We start from the raw sequence: 19,824 nt of genomic DNA, 5'->3' as shown, positions 1-19,824 counted from the left end.
AAGTTCACATGTCACCTTTTTAGACTAATGTCTTTTTCCGTCTAAATTTAGCTTTATGAATCAGCATGTTACGTGCCTTTCATGACAATCAGTTATTTTTTTTAAAATTAATCAGAGATGTCATCATAAATTGTTATAAATTATAGAAATTATTAGTTAGCCTGGCTAGTAGAGTTCTCTGCTTCTGATGAGAAGGTTTCCATTATTTCATAGTCAGCCAATTTATACGTAAGCAAACAGTATTTTTAAAATGTAAATTGTTAGTTTAATGTTATTAGATTCTCACTTTAGGAAAATATAAAAATGGCCCATTCAGACTTTTATATTTTCTTTTGTAATTAATTTTTTTTATTGATTCCATCCACAAGACAGATAAACACAACATAAAATATGGAATCAGTTATATAAATTAAACCCCTCCCCCCGAACAAAAAACATGGGTTGTGTCCCTGTCTTCTGAATTGCATCGCCAGTAGGTGTCTTTAAGACCAAGTCTACACAATCTAGAGGGTGTCCAGTATAATCGATGCAAAATCTTAGATTGCATCAGACGCACCCTTGAATCTCTAGATGTAGACTTGACAATTTTTAGAATCCTAGCCCACACTCCCTCCTCCAATACCAAGTTTAAATCTCTCTCCCATAATCTCTTGAGAGAAGTTGAAGCTCCATCCCCCAGTCTCTGAATTAACAGGGTGTAATACACTGATGCCTCATGACCTTTTCCAAAAGCAGTAATCACCACTTCTAGAGTATCTGCCCCTTTAGGGGGGTGTATGCTGCTCCCCAAAATAGTACAGAGCAGGTGGCGCAGCTCTAAATACCTAAAGAACTGAGATCTTGGAATCCTGAAATGTTGTACCATATTTTCAAATGATCTCAACACTCCACTCTCATATAGGTCATGAGTGTAATAACCTCCCTCACAATCCACTCTGACCAGCAGAAAGGGGACTTATTAAAACGTAATTTTGGGTTTAGCCATATGCTCGAGGCAAAATTTAAATAAATGTCTGAATTAAACACTCTGGACACTTTTGTCCATACCGCGTGCAAATGCAAGATACCGGGGTGTGACTTAACTTCTCTAGTTAGTTTAATAGAAAGGCTTTGCAATGGCAAAATAGGGGCAAGAACTTCCTGTTCAATACCAAACCAGGGATGGGCTTTCTCAGGTGGAAGCGACCAATGAGCCAAATGTCTGAGACCGAATGCATAATAATAAAACAAAATCTTGGGTAGGCCTAGCCCACCTTTGCCAACCGGCCTATGTAACTTATTGAAATGTAATCTGGGATACATACCATTCCAAATGAAGGACTTCGCTATGCTATCAAATTACTTGAAATAAGAGAGGGGGACATCTACAGGGAGAATTTGTAACAGGTAGTTGAATTTTGGAATACAATACATTTTAATAACATTAACCTTCCTAATCATAGATAAATGTAATGAAGCCCACCTGCCCACATCGCTTGAAAACCTTTTTATTAAGGGGTCAAAATTAACTAACTAAATCACACAAATTTGCTGGGAATAAAATACCCAAATATTTAATGCCCTGTTTGGGCCACTGGAAAGTGCTGGCTGAAAAGCCGTTACTGGGCAGTACGCTGTCAGAGCCAAAGCTTTGGATTTAGACCAATTGACTCTGTATCCTGAGAACTTCCTATCCTGAGAAAAGGAATTAATAATTCTGTGGAGGCAAAGCATAGATCTAGTGGGGTCGGAGACGAATAAAAAAATATGATTTGCGTAAAGCAAAAGCTTGTGCGCCATACCTCCCGCCATCACCCCTGGAAAATCATCTTCCTTTCTAGATACCGGGGTGTGACTTAACTTCTCTAGTTAGTTTAATAGAAAGGCTTTGCAATGGCAAAATAGGGGCAAGAACTTCCTGTTCAATACCAAACCAGGGATGGGCTTTCTCAGGTGGAAGCGACCAATGAGCCAAATGTCTGAGACCGAATGCATAATAATAAAACAAAATCTTGGGTAGGCCTAGCCCACCTTTGCCAACCGGCCTATGTAACTTATTGAAATGTAATCTGGGATACATACCATTCCAAATGAAGGACTTCGCTATGCTATCAAATTACTTGAAATAAGAGAGGGGGACATCTACAGGGAGAATTTGTAACAGGTAGTTGAATTTTGGAATACAATACATTTTAATAACATTAACCTTCCTAATCATAGATAAATGTAATGAAGCCCACCTGCCCACATCGCTTGAAAACCTTTTTATTAAGGGGTCAAAATTAACTAACTAAATCACACAAATTTGCTGGGAATAAAATACCCAAATATTTAATGCCCTGTTTGGGCCACTGGAAAGTGCTGGCTGAAAAGCCGTTACTGGGCAGTACGCTGTCAGAGCCAAAGCTTTGGATTTAGACCAATTGACTCTGTATCCTGAGAACTTCCTATCCTGAGAAAAGGAATTATATAATTCTGTGGAGGCAAAGCATAGATCTAGTGGGGTCGGAGACGAATAAAAAAATATGATTTGCGTAAAGCAAAAGCTTGTGCGCCATACCTCCCGCCATCACCCCTGGAAAATCATCTTCCTTTCTTATTGCGGCTGCTAATGGTTCCAGGGCAAGAGAGAACAATAATGGGGAAAGAGGGCAACCCTGTCGGGTGCCCCTGTCCAGAGTAAAATAATCTGAAATTAATCCATTTGTTTGTACTGCCGCTACCAGGTGTCTATAAAGTAACTTAATCCATCCAATAAAAGTCTTTCCGAACCCATATATTTCCAAAATCTTAAAAAGATAATCCCATTCTACCATATCAAATGCCTTCTCGGCGTCAAGTGAGATGGCAGCGACCGGAGTCTGATCATTCACCACTGACCACATGATATTGATTAGACGCCTGATATTATCAGAAGAGCTGCGGCCCCGAGTGAACCCCACCTGATCTGTATGTATAAGAGATGTCATAACTTTACTTAATTGATTAGCCAAAATTTTTGTCATAATTTTAACGTCTTGCTGGATCAGGGAAATTGGACGTTAACTCTTTTATTCTTTTTAAGAATCAGACTGATCTGGGCTTGTGTCATGGTTGGCGGAAGCTTTCCATTCTTTAATGATTCCGTATAAACATCTAACAAAAGTGGCGCCAGTTCTGTAGCATAATATCTAAAAAACTTTTGCTCAATCGTCAGTTTAGGGAGTTCTAATGGTTCCACAAAGTTTCTAATATCTTCATTGGTGAACGAATATGTTGAACTATAAAATTCTTTAAAACATTATTAATATCAGTGGCTGAGGTAAATATTTCACCACCAGCGGATTTCACTGAGGGAATGGTAAAAAAAGATTCTCTCTGCTTTATATATCTAGCCAAAAGTTTCCCTGCTTTGTCCCCCAACTCAAAGTATGACTGTCTTGCCATGAATAGCCAAAACTCCACCTTAAATCTGTATTTCAATCGGGTCAATTCTCTGAGGCCATCAGACGACATTCGGCGCTTCAGCTCTGCCTCTGCATTTTTAATATTCCCTTACAACTCCACGAATTCTTGTGCTTTGGATTTTTTGGGGCATACTGTATGATATGACCCCTAAGAACCACCTTAAGTGCTTCCCAAGCTACACCCACACAGGATACTGAGGACCAGTTGGTCTCCATATAAACATTGATTTCAGCCTTTAACATTTGTTGGAAATTAGGATTTTGCAAAAGGGATACATTAAAGCACCAACTATATGATTTCTTTTTCTCCATATGTGGCAACACCTCTAAACTCACCAGGGCGTGATCTGAGACTAAGATGTTTCCAATTGAGCAATAAACAACAGATTAAATGAGGGACTTAGATATCAAGAAAAAATCTATTCTAGAATAAATCTTATGGACTGATGAATAAAATGTATAGTCCCTCCCAAATGGGTTTAAAAGTCTTCAAATATCTGTAAGGCCAAGAGTTTTACACATCCTGTGAAGCATCAATGTTGCTCTAGGGGGCTTACACACTTTTGCTTCACAATGATCAAGGACTGAGTCCATAAAAAGATTAAAGTCTCCTCCCAATATTATATCATGAGGGGTGCCAGCGGCTTGCAACATCCCATCAAGATCTATAAAAAAGCCCTGATCATCAGCGTTAGGTGCATAAATATTAGCCAAAATTAACCTTAGCCCCTGAATTTCTGCTAAAACAATAATAACTCTTCCTAATTTATCTTTAATCTGTTTGAGACATTTGAATTGTAGATGTTTACTTATCAATGTAATGATTCCCCTGCTATTACTTGAGCCAGCATGAAAACATGCCCACCCCATATCTTCCCAAATTTTTCAGCTTCCTGCTGGGAAAGATGCGTTTCTTGAAGAAACACTATATCATATTTCTTACGCTTAAGAAAAGAACTAAACTAATTAGTGCAACAATCAAACCCCAAACTTCCCCCCGAACCAAACAAACAAAAATGTGCGCATTAACCCCGCATACGACAGCGCCAACCGGCGTCCATTCCTCTATGAGTACACAGTTCATGTACGCCTATGAGAGCCCCCACGACAACTTTGCCGTTGGATTGCTCAAGTCCGGTGTTTCTATAAAAATTTTGTGAGGCATAATTACATAACAGAAAATACTCTGTAAAACAAACTTCAGCCAATAAGCAGAATAAACACAAAGAACATGTAGATTCATTCACAGAACTGTCTCGAAGGTGTGTTCCTCCACAAAACAAACTCCAGCCGCTAGGCGGAACCAGCACAAAAAGAAACAAAACAGGCGCCCAGCTTCCTTGGACGATCAAGTGTATGTTCAGTGAGACAAGCTCACCTGGAGGCAACGTAAGAAACACACCATGATTTCCTCAATCCATCGATTTTATGAAAGAATTCGCTTGCTGTGGGCATGCAAATATCCTGCGGCCATCCTTAGTATCCATTCTCAATTTGAAAAAAATCTCCCGCTGCACCGTGTCTCTGGTCTGCGGGCCTGTCAGAGGTATCAGCTTGAGCACATAAGTGTCTTTTAATATCTCCAGAGCCCGAGGATTTTGAATTCTTTGCTTGTTGACTTCATAGAACAGTCTATGTAGCAGGGTGTTTCGAATCTCACCGGTTTATGACATAAAAATAATTAAAAACTAGCAAAGTGCGCAGAGCTTGCCGTTTACACGTCCGACCCCAGCATGGCGCCACATGACTCGGCAGACTTTTACATTTTCTAAATTTTCTCTCAGAGGTTACCCCTGAACCCCCATACAGTAACCTATATTTTCTAAGTCAAAAGTACTCCTATGTCCCATACATAGGTATCTGAATGTAAAAATAATTAAAAATAAATAGTCAGAAAGTAAAAATATTTGAACACAAAAACTGGACTGCTTTCACCCAGCCTGAAAACAAATGTTGATCTTATCTTGTAATATTAATATCCAAGTGCCCTCGACTAATGAACTCTATGAAATATATTACCTTAATCTTCTGGTAGAAAAGATCCCTCACACCCCACTTTGTCTCTGGGCCAGTGCCCTCATCTCTGCTTTGAAGAGACTATTTTGACTCTTTATTTATTTTAGTTTTTTCCTTTTGCAAAGTTACAAAATTGCTGCCAACGTGTAAAGTTATAATAACAATAAAAAAAATAATTTAAAAAACCAATTTCAAAGCCATACTAACTACTGACACCGTGCAAGTTATTATTTTCCGGACCTTTGCTGGGAAGGAAATGTAGAGACCGGACGTCTTAAAACTTTAATTGAATACCCCTGGCTTAGTCCAATTGCTAAGCAAAGTAATAGTACAACTTTCCTCAACAAGTCACACAATTTGAGGTGTCACTCACGTCTGTAGTGTAAACAGTGTGGGACGAGTTATGTGCAGAATTTTAGCATTTATCCTAACCCTAAGTATGAACAAAAGCAATAGTGATACATGCCTTAGCAAACACCACTTATAACCACAGTTGTCTGTAAATTTTAAATGTTGCGAAAATAGAAGAGCTGGCATTGATTGATGCCTTTTAAATACATGGTTTTCACTGTGGTCTTTTCTGTGTGTTCAGATGAATCCCTAGTAACCTCATGAATCTAAATAAACCCAACTGAGACTATTTCAGTTGTTGGTAATTTGTTAGTTTGAATCCAAGCCCAAACAGAGTAACTGAGCCAAACAATGCCATTAAGTGAATTGTCTAATATATGCTAATGCAATAATAGTTCGAGAGGCCTGCTGGCATTGACGGTCATGCTCTATTGACGCTCTAAAGTATCATCTCAGTGAAGCAAAGTTTTCAATTTTCCCTCAGAGAAGAAAGGCTATTGACATTGGCAAATGTTTTGTATGTACCACACTTTAGATTAAAAAATAATGAGGCATGAATTTTTTAAGCAGTGTAATGATGAAACATTTAGGAGATGTCCCTGAATAGAGTCGAAAAAAACGTTTTGGCCAATTCCAGAGCCAGCCCACAGGAAGGACTTTTATTCAATTACCTGGACCAAATCTAATAGAGTTTCTGAAAGTGTATAAAAAAATTCAGAAAGTGTTAGAGTCTGATTCAAATGAAAACTGAAGAAGAACTTACCTGTGGCCTGCACAAAATACACAGGTGAGCTGGACTCGCTGTTTTGGGCAGCTGTGGAGCAGAAGAAACCGAAGAATATGGAACTGTTTTCAAAGATGAGTCTGGGAACGGAAAAGCCTCTTTTATTATTCCAGGTGATCTCATCGCCTTCCAGAAGCGTAGGAGTTTGCTCTAACTGTATGAACAAGGGCAGACAATGAACATATGAGGGGGAAAAATGAATATCAATGTACTAATCTAAATGTTGAAGAAAAAAAAGCCAGCCGTAATACTGCAAAAACTCATTTTCAGTATTTTTCAGATCACCTTTGCCAGTAAAAATATCTAGACATGATTAAAAAAAACTTTATTTTGAATCAAAATTGTGTAACAATAATACTTGTTTTCAGAGTATAAGAATTGTTTTAAGAATAAGACTTCTCAAGTAAATTTATATTGTTTTAAACATGTTGAATTTTTTTTTTTACTGGAAAACAAGACAAAATAATTGGTCCAGAAAATAAGTTTTGCAGTGAAATTCAGAATTAAAATAATTGTGGTATGACACCAAACAGTCCTTGCCTTTGGTGTATTAAGTCATATTAACTCTCTAAAATTGCCTTCTTTCACCTTCGCCACATTGCTTGCCTTCGTCCCTTTATCAGTCTCAAAGATGCCTAAACACTGGTTCATGCATTTATATCCTCATGTCTTGACTACTGCAATGCCCTCTTCATTGGTTTACCTGCTAACTCTATTGCTAGGTTGCAATATATTCATAATTCTGCTGCTAGAATTCTTACACATACCAAGCGCTCAGGTCTCTAGATCTCGCCTCTCTACTACGGGTGGCAAGTCATTCAGCGTAGTAGCACAATATATATGGAATTCATCCCTCTGACTCTTCGCCTTATCTCTTCTATATCTGTGTTTAAATCTCAACTTAAAACTTTTTTGTTTTCTCAGTGTTATTTGTCTTAATGTGTTATGTATTCACTCTCAATGACTGTACTCTCTGAACTGTGATTTGTGATTGTTCATTGTTTATGTATTATTGTGTTACTATTGTTATGCGTCCTTGAGCTCTGGAAAGGCGCTATATAAATTAAACATTTTATTATTGTTATTATTATTATTATTATTATTTGGGTAATATTTCTCGAAATAGTCGGCTTTGTTACATTTTTATATTTGCCTAACCTACAGTCACAAACTTCCAATCTGTCTGGGTTTGGAGAGTTATTGTAAACAAAAAGGAGTCTGATCATTTGCAGTGGAGACTTATTTAATGTAGTTTGGCTGTGGCTTTTTAATGTTAAATGGCTACAGTTTCCTATTTTATCCTCAAAAATCACACAAACTTTCCATTTAATACAGGTATCTGTATTGACATCAGTACTGGGAATATTAGTCTTGTTATTGTATCATAAAGGAAATAAGCGTTATCGCCCTCCCCAAGCACAATGTCCGCAGAGGCCATTGAATTCTAACTGGGGTATGACCACATTGCTGAAATATTTCATTTCCTTTGACTTAGAAAGCTATTTGTCACATGAGTGCAAAGTGCTGAACGTTACACTTATACTGTGCATAACTGCAATAATAGTGGTTAAATCCCTAGAATAATACAAAAACAAATTATTCCCATAATGTATTCTGCAGAAACAGAGGGATCATGTGAGATGCTGTTGGACCTACCGAGAAGAGTGTGACTTTCAGGTCAGGATCTGATACCAGACATGGCACTTTGATGTGTGTTTCAGTGCCTGTTACGAAGATAGTCTCTATGTCGTTCTTATTTCTCCTGATAAATGGCTGGTTTGGGTCTGTTTAAAAATAAATGAGACATAAGTTGAGTTTTATTTTATCAAAAGTGTATCAAAAGTTTCTCTGGGAACTGACAGCATGCCACAGATGCTGTCTAATGTCCACAGAGCTTATGTTATTAACTCAGAGGTATTTAATACAGAATCTTCCTTTCAAATCATGAGACTGTAAAACATAACATTCCAGTTTATTTTTTTATTTAGTGGATCATCTGAAATATTTAAGAGGGGCAACTTTTACCACACAGCTCTATCAACAGTCTCTGTCATTCCTAAAACCACTTAATAGTGGGCTTTTGTCTTGGTCAGAATTCATGTGTGCGGGACTGCTAAAGCAAACCTCTGCAGCTTACGCTTTCCACGGGAGGTCACAGCACTGCTTCTAAGCCTGTATTTGAATATCACCTGTTTGTCTAAAGCCGCCATGATTCTAAGAAGTGTGATTTTTCTTCACATGGCTCAAAGCAATCATTCCAAGCTGTCGGCGCTCAAACAAAAGTTCCAGATCCCGAGGTTTATGTTTCTGCCCTGCGGTGGTCTGCATACACAGACATAATAGAAAAAAATATACAAATCCTCAAAGTTATGGTTATTCACAATAAATCATCTTCAGCGGGTGAATTACTTGCTTCAGGGTGCTTTCCGAAGAGGATGGGAGCAGGGTTATTATAGTTAAATATTATTATTATTATTTTTATTTTTTTCAATTTCCTGTCCTTACAATTTTGTTTCATTTTCATTAGTTTTACACTCAATGGCTGTTAATTTGGGTTTATTTTAGTCTTTCAATGTTTTGTAGTTTTAGGCCACATCCAGGCTAACTCCGTTTTTAGTTTCTTCATGTCGTAGTTAAGTATGTGGTAATGGAGAGCATTTTCGAAACGCTCCATTTTCGGAGGATGACTGCGCCATTCTAGTGTGGATGAGAAGCAAAAACGTATATATATATATATATATATATATATATATATATATATATATATATAGTATTGTAGGGCTACCAAATTTAGTGCACTTAGTTATTTTGTCTCAATTTATATTTATTTTAATCACTTTTGCAATTTTATGATATATCAACTACAGTATATTACAAAAAATTCTGATTTATCCTCCCTGTAGAAAATCATCAGTGTACATTTTAGTTACATGCCTATTTCACGAATTAATCTCTAATGCCTTTTCCAGCAGTCAAAATGGGCCCTCTTTGCACGTCCATTGTTTAGCAAATCCAATTCTTCCCACTAATGTCAAACAATTTGTTGCAGTGTTACAAGGGTTTATGAAGGTGCCGTAATAGTTCCTTCTGCAATCTAATGTTCAATTAATTCAGACTTTGCTTTTTTGAACCAATTTTACCAGTTCAAAATGAATTAAATTGTTCATGTAATGTTTGAGAAGCAAGATGAAAAGGATCCAAATGCAGTAATTTTAATGAAGCACAAATCAAAAACACAAATGAAATCAAATACTGAAAAACTGGAAAACAAACACTACAGCCTACAAAGGACGACAGCTGACAATGAATACTGGGGAACATGGGGACTAATGCTGCCTTCAAGTGCACCTGGGAAGCTTGTACCTCCGAGTCGGGCATTCATTACTAAGACATGTCACACATTCAAGTGGGAAACAAAATACGGAAGAAGCCAAACTTAAACAATTACGAAATGAACGATGGCAAAAGCCATTTTTTTCTGTTGTACCAGTGATTAAACATTGGTGAATAAACCTGCATCACTTATAAACGACATACGTATATGATTTATTAATGCGTGGTATCTAACATATTATAATTAATTTGCTTAAAACAAACTGCGAAGGGTGAGTCATTAGTTGACTGTCAAGTCAACTAAAGCAAATTAATATTATTGAAATAATTTACAGAAGTTTAAATAATTTGGCAAAATCTTTACGCCCTATCATCTTTTATTTTGACACGCCCCTTCCAACGTCCCAACTCGGAAACTCGTGTATCATCTAGAATTTTGAAGTTCACACTCGTTAATATGACTTTGCAGGGTCATTCATGTGCTCGAAACTCATAATTATGATATATTCGACTCCATTTGAAGGGCACATAAATAATGTGGTGACCTCTGGTGGTCTTCAGGATAATCATTACAGGTCAAAAGATTCGACTTAATCGATTCATTCGCGAATCTGAGATCACTTTCACCAAGCTGCATACAGTTTACATTTACAGTTGTTAATTCTTTTGTACTGTTCTGAAGTAAAAGTGAAAGTCATCAGAACTATTTAGTAGAGTAAAACACAAAGCATTTGTACTTTGTTACTATACACCTCTGGTGTTCTTCCCAGAGAAAACTAAATGTTTTTATTTAGTTTTCATTCTAGTTTTAATAACACTATATGGGAGGCGCTTTGGGGCATGACATGTAGCCATAACAGAGCGCTCAATGCTGACAGCTTCTAGAGGTATGGGGACCTGCGAGCAGTTAACTGAAGCCACATGCAGCCCGGTGTCATTTTGCTTTATGCTCCCTGCTAATTTATAGCTGTGATTTCAGCTGGTTTTGATCAGCCCCCTGGTGAGATCTGTGGAAACTGTTTCGGCATCGTGTCAGGAGGAATCAGCCGGCATTTCACACTAGTGAGCAAGTCAGCGGGTGTTTGTACCTGATTCTCCCCAGGCCTATTTCATCCACGCTCTTAAAACACTGTCAAGGAATGAGAGCAACACCAGGCAAGCTGTCTGATGTGAGCAACTCTTTGATCAGTTGGTCGAAAACCAATTGGTTACAAATACAGAGCTGGATTGTGTTGCAAAGATAAACAGTCCACATCTGAATTCTTAAAGCGATTGTTTACCCAAACATGAAAATTATGTCATTATTTATTCACCCTCATGTAGATCCAAAACAGTATGCTTTTATTTTTTTAGTGAAACACATAAGTATGGCTTTTTTGAAGAAGATTTACTCAGCTCTTTCCTTGCAACTAAAGTTCATACTGACCACATCTGGCAAGCTCCAAAATGAAAAACATCACAAAGCACTATAAAAGTAGTCATGCGTTTTGTGTGCTATACTTTTAACCCACACAGTAGTTTTGTTTAACAAACAATTTAAGTCGTGAAATGTTCCAAATTTAAGCCATTTGGATCCAAAATTCAAAAATGGCACATCACATTCAGTTATCACATACGAAAACCAATGTCGTTTGGCATCAGTGACGTCGACGTGCCATTTTTTTTTCTGGATTTGACCTTCGGCAGAGGGAAAGATTATCTGTAAATAATTACTTAAATTTCAGTGTGTTCCTCACACAAAGCTATCATACGGCCTCAGAAGACTTGGAATATAGCGTATAGTTAAGCTACTTAAATGTGAAGTCTGCTCTCTAATTTTTTTGCTCCTAAAAGCAGAGTATCAAATGATTTCTCCAAATTTAAGTCAACAACATTAGCAGAGTCTGCTATTTTGCCCCCAAAAGCAGCTATGTTGCCAACTCACAAAAAAAAAAAAAAAAAGAAATATATATATATATATATATATATATACACACACAAATATTTAGTGAACTTACTGAACAAAAATAAAACCCCAAAATACAGAATCTTATATTTACAATTTTATTTACAACATATACAAATGCCAATGGCAAATATGAAGATTTATAATCACTAAATGAACTGTGTTCAGTCGTATAGACTATTTATGGTGTTTTTTTTTTTTTTTTTTTTTTTTTTTTTTGTCCTTTTCTGAGCTTAAAGGAATAGTTCACCCAAAAATAAAAATTCACTCATCATTTACTCACCCCATGTTATCCCAGATGAGTATGATTTTCTTTCTTCTGCAGAACACAAATTAAGATTTTTAGAAGAATATTTTAGCTCTGTAGGTACATATAATGCAAGTGAATGGGTGGCAAAATTTTGACACTCCAAAAATCACATAAAGGCAGCATAAAAGTAATCCATATGTGGGTGAGAAACAGATCAATGCTTAAGTCAATTTTACTTGAAATTCTTCTTCTTGCCCAGTAGGGGGCGTATGTATGAAGAATGTGAATCACCAAAAACACAAGAAAAAGTAAAAGTAAAAGTGTAGCTTGGCTGAGCAGGGAGGAGAATTTATAGTAAAAATGGACATAAAATATCTGTTTCTCAACCACACCTATCAAATCGCTTCTGGAGATATGGATTTAACCACTGGAGTCATATGGATACTTTTATGCTGACTTGTGTGATTTTTGGAGCTTCTAAAGTTTGGCACCCATTCACTTGTCTTGTATACAGAGCTGAAATATTCTTCTAAAAATCTTCACTTGTGTTCTGCACAAGAGAGAAAGTCACACACATCCGGGATGGCATAAGGGTGAGTAAATGTTTGAGTGAACTATCCCTTTAACAGATGTTGTCACTATTAACTGATGTTGTAGGGAAAGAGCTGTGTAAAGATACTTAAAAAGTTCTACTTTTGTGTAAAAAAAATAATGGCATATGTATTTAGAACGTAAATAATGATAGAAGCTTTGGTTTTCAGTTAACTATTCCTTTAATTCAGGCTTGAGTGTTGCCTACTGGAGTATTGAGATGAAAAACATGGGCAGTTCCATAAAGCTGGACTAGAATTGTGGGCCTGGATTCAAAAGACTTTTCCCAGAAAACTGTAAAAGTGATTTGATTCAATGTGGTGATTTGAAGAATTGGATGAAAAGGCCCATTTAGTAAGTGATATGAATCCAGGCTTGACTTCCAAATGTAATGTCAATGAGGAATAAATTAAACTATAGTTAAACACCCACTCACATTAGTGGGGTGATAATGTGCTCAAACCATCCAAATAAAATGAATATTATTCCTTAAATATGATGGGAAAAGGAAAATGAGAATGCTGGCAGGGGGTGCAACAAATGGCACTTTCCCTGTTATGGTTATTTCAGCATCTGGCTGCATGTTGTGTCTCTTTATTACTTCCTTATCTTTAGTTTATTCATTATAAAAGCTCTTTCCTAATCTCGGGCCGTGTCAGGGGCAAACCAAACATGTTGCAAGCATGTCCGTGTAGCTATAATCTTCTTTGATCTTCAGAAGAGGGGTGATGTTTTGAATGAAATGTTTATGAAGTCCTTGTCTGCTCCCCAAAGAAAAGAGAAACCTTAGACAAAGATACCCCAAGCCAAGCATTCTTTGAGGGAAGTCAAATAAAAATGGGATTAGTGATTCGGTTTGCCTCAGGAAGAAACCACAAATTGAAAAAGGGACAAAACATCGGTATTCAGTTCTCCAAAAAAGTACATAAATCAGTCAATCTATCTATCTGTCTGTCTGTCTGTCTATTTGTCTGTCGTTCTGTTTATCATTCTATCCATCCATACATACATACATACAGTTCATATAGTTTTTACAATATTCATTAGCATTGAAATATGTTTACACTTATATTAGCAACCTGGTCTCATAAATCCACTTTACTATAACTACATTTTTGTAGTTTTATGTGCATAATTTATGTATCACAACAGTATTCAAACTCTGTTATGGGGAAAAACATACATCGTTTACAGAAAAAATACTGTCCTTAACACAAAGGACAAGAACATTAACTGTAAATAATGTATTGGGGTGCAATAATATTTGGGTCATTGAAGAATAAGGTTCTCCAAGGTGATTAAAATTTGAAATCTTTTCAAAATCCAGTTTTAAACACGTCAAGTTCGTAGTAATGTAATATTTGTGTCCAGTTTGGTTTCATACATTTTTGAAAAACATTTATAGAATTTACTTCAAAATGTCATGTGGTGTAACCATCAAGTAAAAGGTACTAAAATACATTCATTGCGCCTTGAATACATGAGAGTGTACACAACTACTGTAAATCATTCATTTATAGAGTTCAAAGTTTTTTTAACATTCCTTTTTTTTTTTTAAAGATATAATAATAATAATACAAATACTCTGCACTCATGCCACCATGCGAGTTGTGATAACAAATACTAAAGGACGGATAATGGCCTCATAGAAAAACTGAACATACAGAAACATTTCATTAATGATGTTTGACTTTACAGTTCTCACCTCGCACAAACACGTATATGCTGGCCGCCGTGGTTCCATCGATGATTGCTTTGATGTCCTGGTAGAAGCAGCGGTAGAACCCTGAGTCATTGGCCTGGGTGTTGGTCAGTATTAAGGTCTTGCAGTAAGGTCTCCCTGGCTCCCCTTGGCACTCCCTCACAATGACTGCTCTGTGGCCCGGGCTGTCAACAGGCAGCTGCTGATCCTGACGATCGGTCAACTCAATTTTATTCAAAGACTCTTCAGGCCAGCTCCAGTCCAGAATCCGCTGTCCTCTGGTGGAGTGGGTCAGAACATCATTTTAAAGTGCTTTTCCAAAGCATTGCCCCATGGCACAGATAACACCAGGTGTAGCCTACTTTGGTCTAAGAATGTGAAAGTGTAAACTCTTGAGTGAAAACAAATACTCACTGGTTTGACTGGACATTAATGGCTTTTGATTTGTCCGTCCTGACTCAATCGGCTTATCTTTGGGCATCAAAGTCGGGTGTTTGGTTTGTAAGTGTCTTATTAGTTTCAACGTTTTTAAACTGTCATTTGCTAGCCCCTCGGAACATATAACGACTGTGGACATGTTTCCTTATTTAGCTTGATGCACGTGAATCCGTGTTTTATGTACAGTTCATCATACTTCCATCGTTTTGTCCACTAGCATAGTCACAGATGGCCATTCAGACTTATAAATGTATGTGTCTTAGGGAAACAGCCAGGCATAGATAGCTCTGAATAATTTCTCAACTATTGTTGACTGATCTTTTAATATTCTTAAAGCAGACAACCTTATGTAGCTAAAGGTCCTAAATATGCCCCTGAAAACAATTAGCTAAAAACAAAAATGTTACATATCTCATGCAATCAATAATTTTTCTTGGCCCACCCAAAAGTTCTGCCTACACTACTGATTTTGTTCAACCTTTTTCACTTCACTTCAGTATGCCAAACTAGTGTTACATTCGTGAACGAATCAATGTTTTTTAATGAATCTGTTAAGTGAACGAATCAAATCATTCTCTCCAACTTCCATTGTTTAAGATGTGAACGACTCTTTTTAACAAATCAGTTAAATCAATGATTTAAAAACTCACTCATTTCACAATACACACATTTGTCGCATTATACTGCTGTAAAATTTAATCTACCGAAATAGAACAATCTGACAAACAGATTCAGAAGACTCGAGTCAGTGGGATGAATCAAAATCTCTGTAAACTTCTTACACCCCACTTGATGCCCCACAGAGTTTAAATCCACTGTGTTATAGCATTCATACCCACACATTGCTTGCGAGACAGAATCTTAACATGCAATGTCTTGAACTCCCTGTCTTTGAGTTCCTTCGATCAGACAAATGAAATTATGAAGTTCAATGAATTTTGAAAAGCAGCCATGAAATTGTGTAATACTGCCTATTGATCACACTGAGAGGTAAACCAAAAATATGTTTTCCTCTGAAAGGTATATGATTGTAACTGCTGAAAAAAAAATGTATTCTGGGAATTCTTGGCAGAGATATGTCTACAAATTTTAAAGGGATCAGTGCTAAATATGTTGGATTGTCTCCCAGATGTTCAAACCAGATTTATTTGTAAACCAAACCTTCCAAATGTAACACTGCCCTTGTTTTTGAAAAGGCTTACAGGCTTATCAAATTAATTCAATCAAAAATGGTCCAATCTGCATCTTTAGTGCTTATTTAATCAGATATTTTTCATCTCTATCAGTCTTCTAAAATCATCTTGGGCACCAGTTCCTAACAAATAATGTAAACTCAAGATGCATTAATCACTGTAACTCAAAACCTTGTGAGGGGCTTATTGCTTTTATAAAACGGCAGCAACAGGAATATGATAAAAGAAACAAATGTTCAATAAAAAGTTACTTTTTCAACTATTATAATCAGAACAAACCATTCTTCCATCAAGTAATATACAGGGTTCCAACACCTTTTCTACAATAGGCCCTTTCCCACTGCAGGATCTAAAGCCCGTTTAGGTACTTTTACCCAGAACTAGTACTTTTCGTGGTTTTCGCACATTAACTAGCCGTTAAGAGGACTTTTTGGCTCCTACTCTGTGGTAGGTTCTTCTACCCCAAAAGAGGGACTGTGGGAAGTGCTGCAACCTGTATGACATACAAAATAATGAGAAACACGCGGAGTCGGCAGCCGCCAGGAGTAAACAATCTTGTAGCTGCTAGCCTGCTATTTAGAGGACTGCACTAATTTTCCAATTCCCTTAACAGAAATAACATAAAACCAACAAAGTATCCAAAGAGTATCACCTGTTTCCCATATGTGCGTGTGTTTGTGTGTGCGAGAGGTGAGCAGAGCTGCTGTGTGACTTTAATGGAACACGCGTTGAGTTTTCTTCGCATCTGTACTCTGTGACTATGCAGAACATAAAGTGATATCTGGATAACCTGGTCTCATAGTGAAAACGTGGCTTTATATACATTTCGCAAAACTTGTTATACGTGTCTCCAGGTACAATTCCCTGCAGTTTCCAGGTGAAATGAACACTAGAGGCGCTACAACAGCTGTGTTTTATTCACTTTCACTCAAATCATGACTTAAATGGCTGATTATGACTTGATAAATACTTATCTTTCTGTCTATTACTCAGAACCTGCTATTTGATGATATCGACACACTTTTACTCAAACGCATCTTTCGAAAAACAATAAATTTTAATGTTTGTATTACAAACTTACCCACATATTTGCACTTATTCCAAAATGAGTAGCTTGTGCGGTAGCTCACCTGATAGGGCGTTGGACTTTGAGTCAGTCAACCACAGGTCAAGTCCAGTCATGAACTCAAGCTGACGTGTGACATGATAGAGTCATTAAAGCCACACAAAATGACATGGTTCTTTCATAAAAAAGTGCTTTTTCATTTCACTTCTGCATTTTAAAACACTATTGGTTACTGGCTACCACCCCTGGAGTTCACTAGCTCACTAGTTCGAATCCCAGGGCGTGCTCCAGCCAGGTCTCCTAAGCAACCAAATTGGCCTGGTTGCTAGGGAGGGTAGAGTCACATGGGGTAAACTCCTCGTGGTCACTATAATGTGGTTCGTTCTCGGTGGGGCACGTGGTGAGTTGAGCGTGGTTGCCGCGGTGGATGGCGTGAAGCCTCCACACGCGCTATGTCTCCGTGGCAACATGCTCAACAAGCCACGTGATAAGATGCGCGGGTTGACGGTCTCAGACGCGGAGTCGTCCTCCGCCACCCGGACTGAGGCGAATCACTACGCGACCACAAGGACTTAAAAGCACATTGGGAATTGGGCATTCCAAATTGGGAGAAAAAGGGGAAAAATCTAAAAAAATAAAAAACACTATTGGTTAGATTTAGGCACTGATAAGGTAAGGATGTCTTTTTTAACTTCTCATATATATTTTAAAACACTAATGGTTAAGTTTAGGCATTAATTTGGTAAGGATGTCTTTTTTTAATGTCTCATTTGTATTTTAAAACACCGTTGGTTAGGGCATCTGAAAACGACACCATTTTACTTGCTTTTGGCGCCCCTAGCTGGACATTTCATTAGAAACCTGCACCCAAACGTGTTATAAAGCACGAACATTTTGAATTGCAAAAATGTTTTCATGTTCACATATATTTCATGAGACCAGGCTGGGATTACTACACTGTTTTTTATTCCTGGGATAACGGGCACAAATATAAGATGTTGATCGAGAGTGGGTAAATGAAATATATTATAAACAACCTATTTCCAGGTTTTCCCATGATTGTTAACTTAATTGTAGGCTGTTTACAGTTGCCAAGCAACATAGCTAGCGACTTGGCACAATGATATAGAACGTACAGTCAGGTGTTTGTTCTTTATCTGCTTTTTACAACTTTTTTAGGTGATACAATCAGATATTAGTCAAAACTGCATTTTATAAAAAATACTTTGAACTTACCTGCATGTAATTGTCAACGTGTCATTAGCGTTAATCACAAACTGGTCTTTGGTGTTGTCAAGGGTGGGTGGACTCATAGAAAATCCAGTAACCAGACCTACAGGATGAAAAATATCATCATCATCATCATCATCAGGGTAGGGTTGCACCAGCTGTGCGTAAGTTCTAACATAAGTTGGGAGGTAAAGTTCTCACTAAGGGCTTAGTAACTACTAGTTAGTTTGTAACTAAGTCAGTGCTTAATTTGGCTGCACCACCTGTTCTTAAGGCAAGACTTAACTATTAGGTCGTAAGCTCTCCTTAAAGTAATGCGTTGTCGTATAATATGACATTTACCTGTATTGATCCAATAAGCAGGCTTCAAATTTGTACACAGAAGTGTTGAAAAGCCATCAGTTTCAATTTGATCTTGTTATGGTTGATGTTCAAACCTTGTTTGCTCACGTAACTGTCAGCTGTAATAAATTATATCCCCATTAAAATACGATACGTAATAAAAGTAGATTTGATAAATATATTTGTCCTGTGTAAATAACAATACATATGAACTGTATCTAAATAAATGAGGGGTGATAAATAAATACTAATACAACAGGCTGGAAAAACAGACATTTATTCATTTTAATATCTTATATATTTCGTATAAGTTGAAACTTGACACCGGACGTCGCATCCTGAAAACGGCACCGTTTGATCGGTTTCATGCTGAAGAGCTGTTTAAAAGTATTTTATTCCTCTCTCTCGTAAATGTAAACGAGTGTAAATGCCAACACCATCATATATATCGAAAGGATTGATGCCCGTCAGCACAAACATGAGCTCATTTATGTCATTAAATGAGTCTGCTTTTTTATTCCTCCATCCCTGGTCGGAGGCTTCCATAAATATTTCGTTTATAAGTAGGGTTACGTCCTACCTAAGTTTAAAGGTGCAACGCTCAAATATTTAGTAGTGCATAAATTGTGACTTAGTGCCTATTTACGCCACAACCAGGCTAAGTTTTAATGTACGTATTGCTGGTGCAATACCAGCTAGTCCTATACAGATCAGTTAAAATTGAAAATGTTTCTCTATACTTCTTATAACACTAACATATTGTAGAAAAAAAGATAAGCTGTTAACTAAATACATAGTAAACATTTTCCAGAAAATATTTTCCAGTTATAATTAGTTTTGGCTTTACTACAAATAAAAGACAATTATTTAATTTTGGAACCAACATGTTGTTTTTATATCACCCTTACTATTTTTCAAATACATAGGTCTGTATGTGTGAAAATATGGAGTTGGCTTTACATTTTAAGAAGGGGATCCTTTACAAGGGGAACATCATATTAGGGGATCCTTGGCATCACAAATAAAATAAAATAAAAAACACCTGAACTACATGACCATGTACTTTACCATTCATCACAGGATTTCTTTTAACAGGACTCCGTGATTTTTGACTTTTTAACTTGAAGTTGCTTGAGCACATTAAAGAGTCCTTAATCT

The 19,824-nt window shown here is 37.1% G+C and overlaps 1 protein-coding gene across 3 annotated transcripts in view; it reads right to left on the bottom strand.

Annotated features, from left to right (window-relative positions):
- flt4 (fms related receptor tyrosine kinase 4) overlaps positions 1-19,824 on the bottom strand; it is a 76,954-nt gene that overhangs the window by 38,634 nt on the left and 18,496 nt on the right. For all 3 annotated transcript variants that reach the window (XM_051659034.1, XM_051659036.1, XM_051659035.1), the window contains exons 2-5: positions 18,331-18,427; positions 14,401-14,675; positions 8,233-8,360; positions 6,556-6,730 (exon numbers count right to left, since the gene is read on the bottom strand). In XM_051659034.1, the coding sequence (XP_051514994.1) occupies positions 6,556-6,730; positions 8,233-8,360; positions 14,401-14,675; positions 18,331-18,427 (675 nt within the window). The remainder of the gene's footprint in view (positions 1-6,555; positions 6,731-8,232; positions 8,361-14,400; positions 14,676-18,330; positions 18,428-19,824) is intronic.

The sequence above is a fragment of the Myxocyprinus asiaticus genome, chromosome 27 (genome assembly GCF_019703515.2).
Source record: "Myxocyprinus asiaticus isolate MX2 ecotype Aquarium Trade chromosome 27, UBuf_Myxa_2, whole genome shotgun sequence".
Lineage (NCBI taxonomy): Eukaryota > Metazoa > Chordata > Actinopteri > Cypriniformes > Catostomidae > Myxocyprinus > Myxocyprinus asiaticus.
Note: the sequence above shows the minus strand (reverse complement) of the source record. Positions and strands in the feature narration are given on the sequence as shown.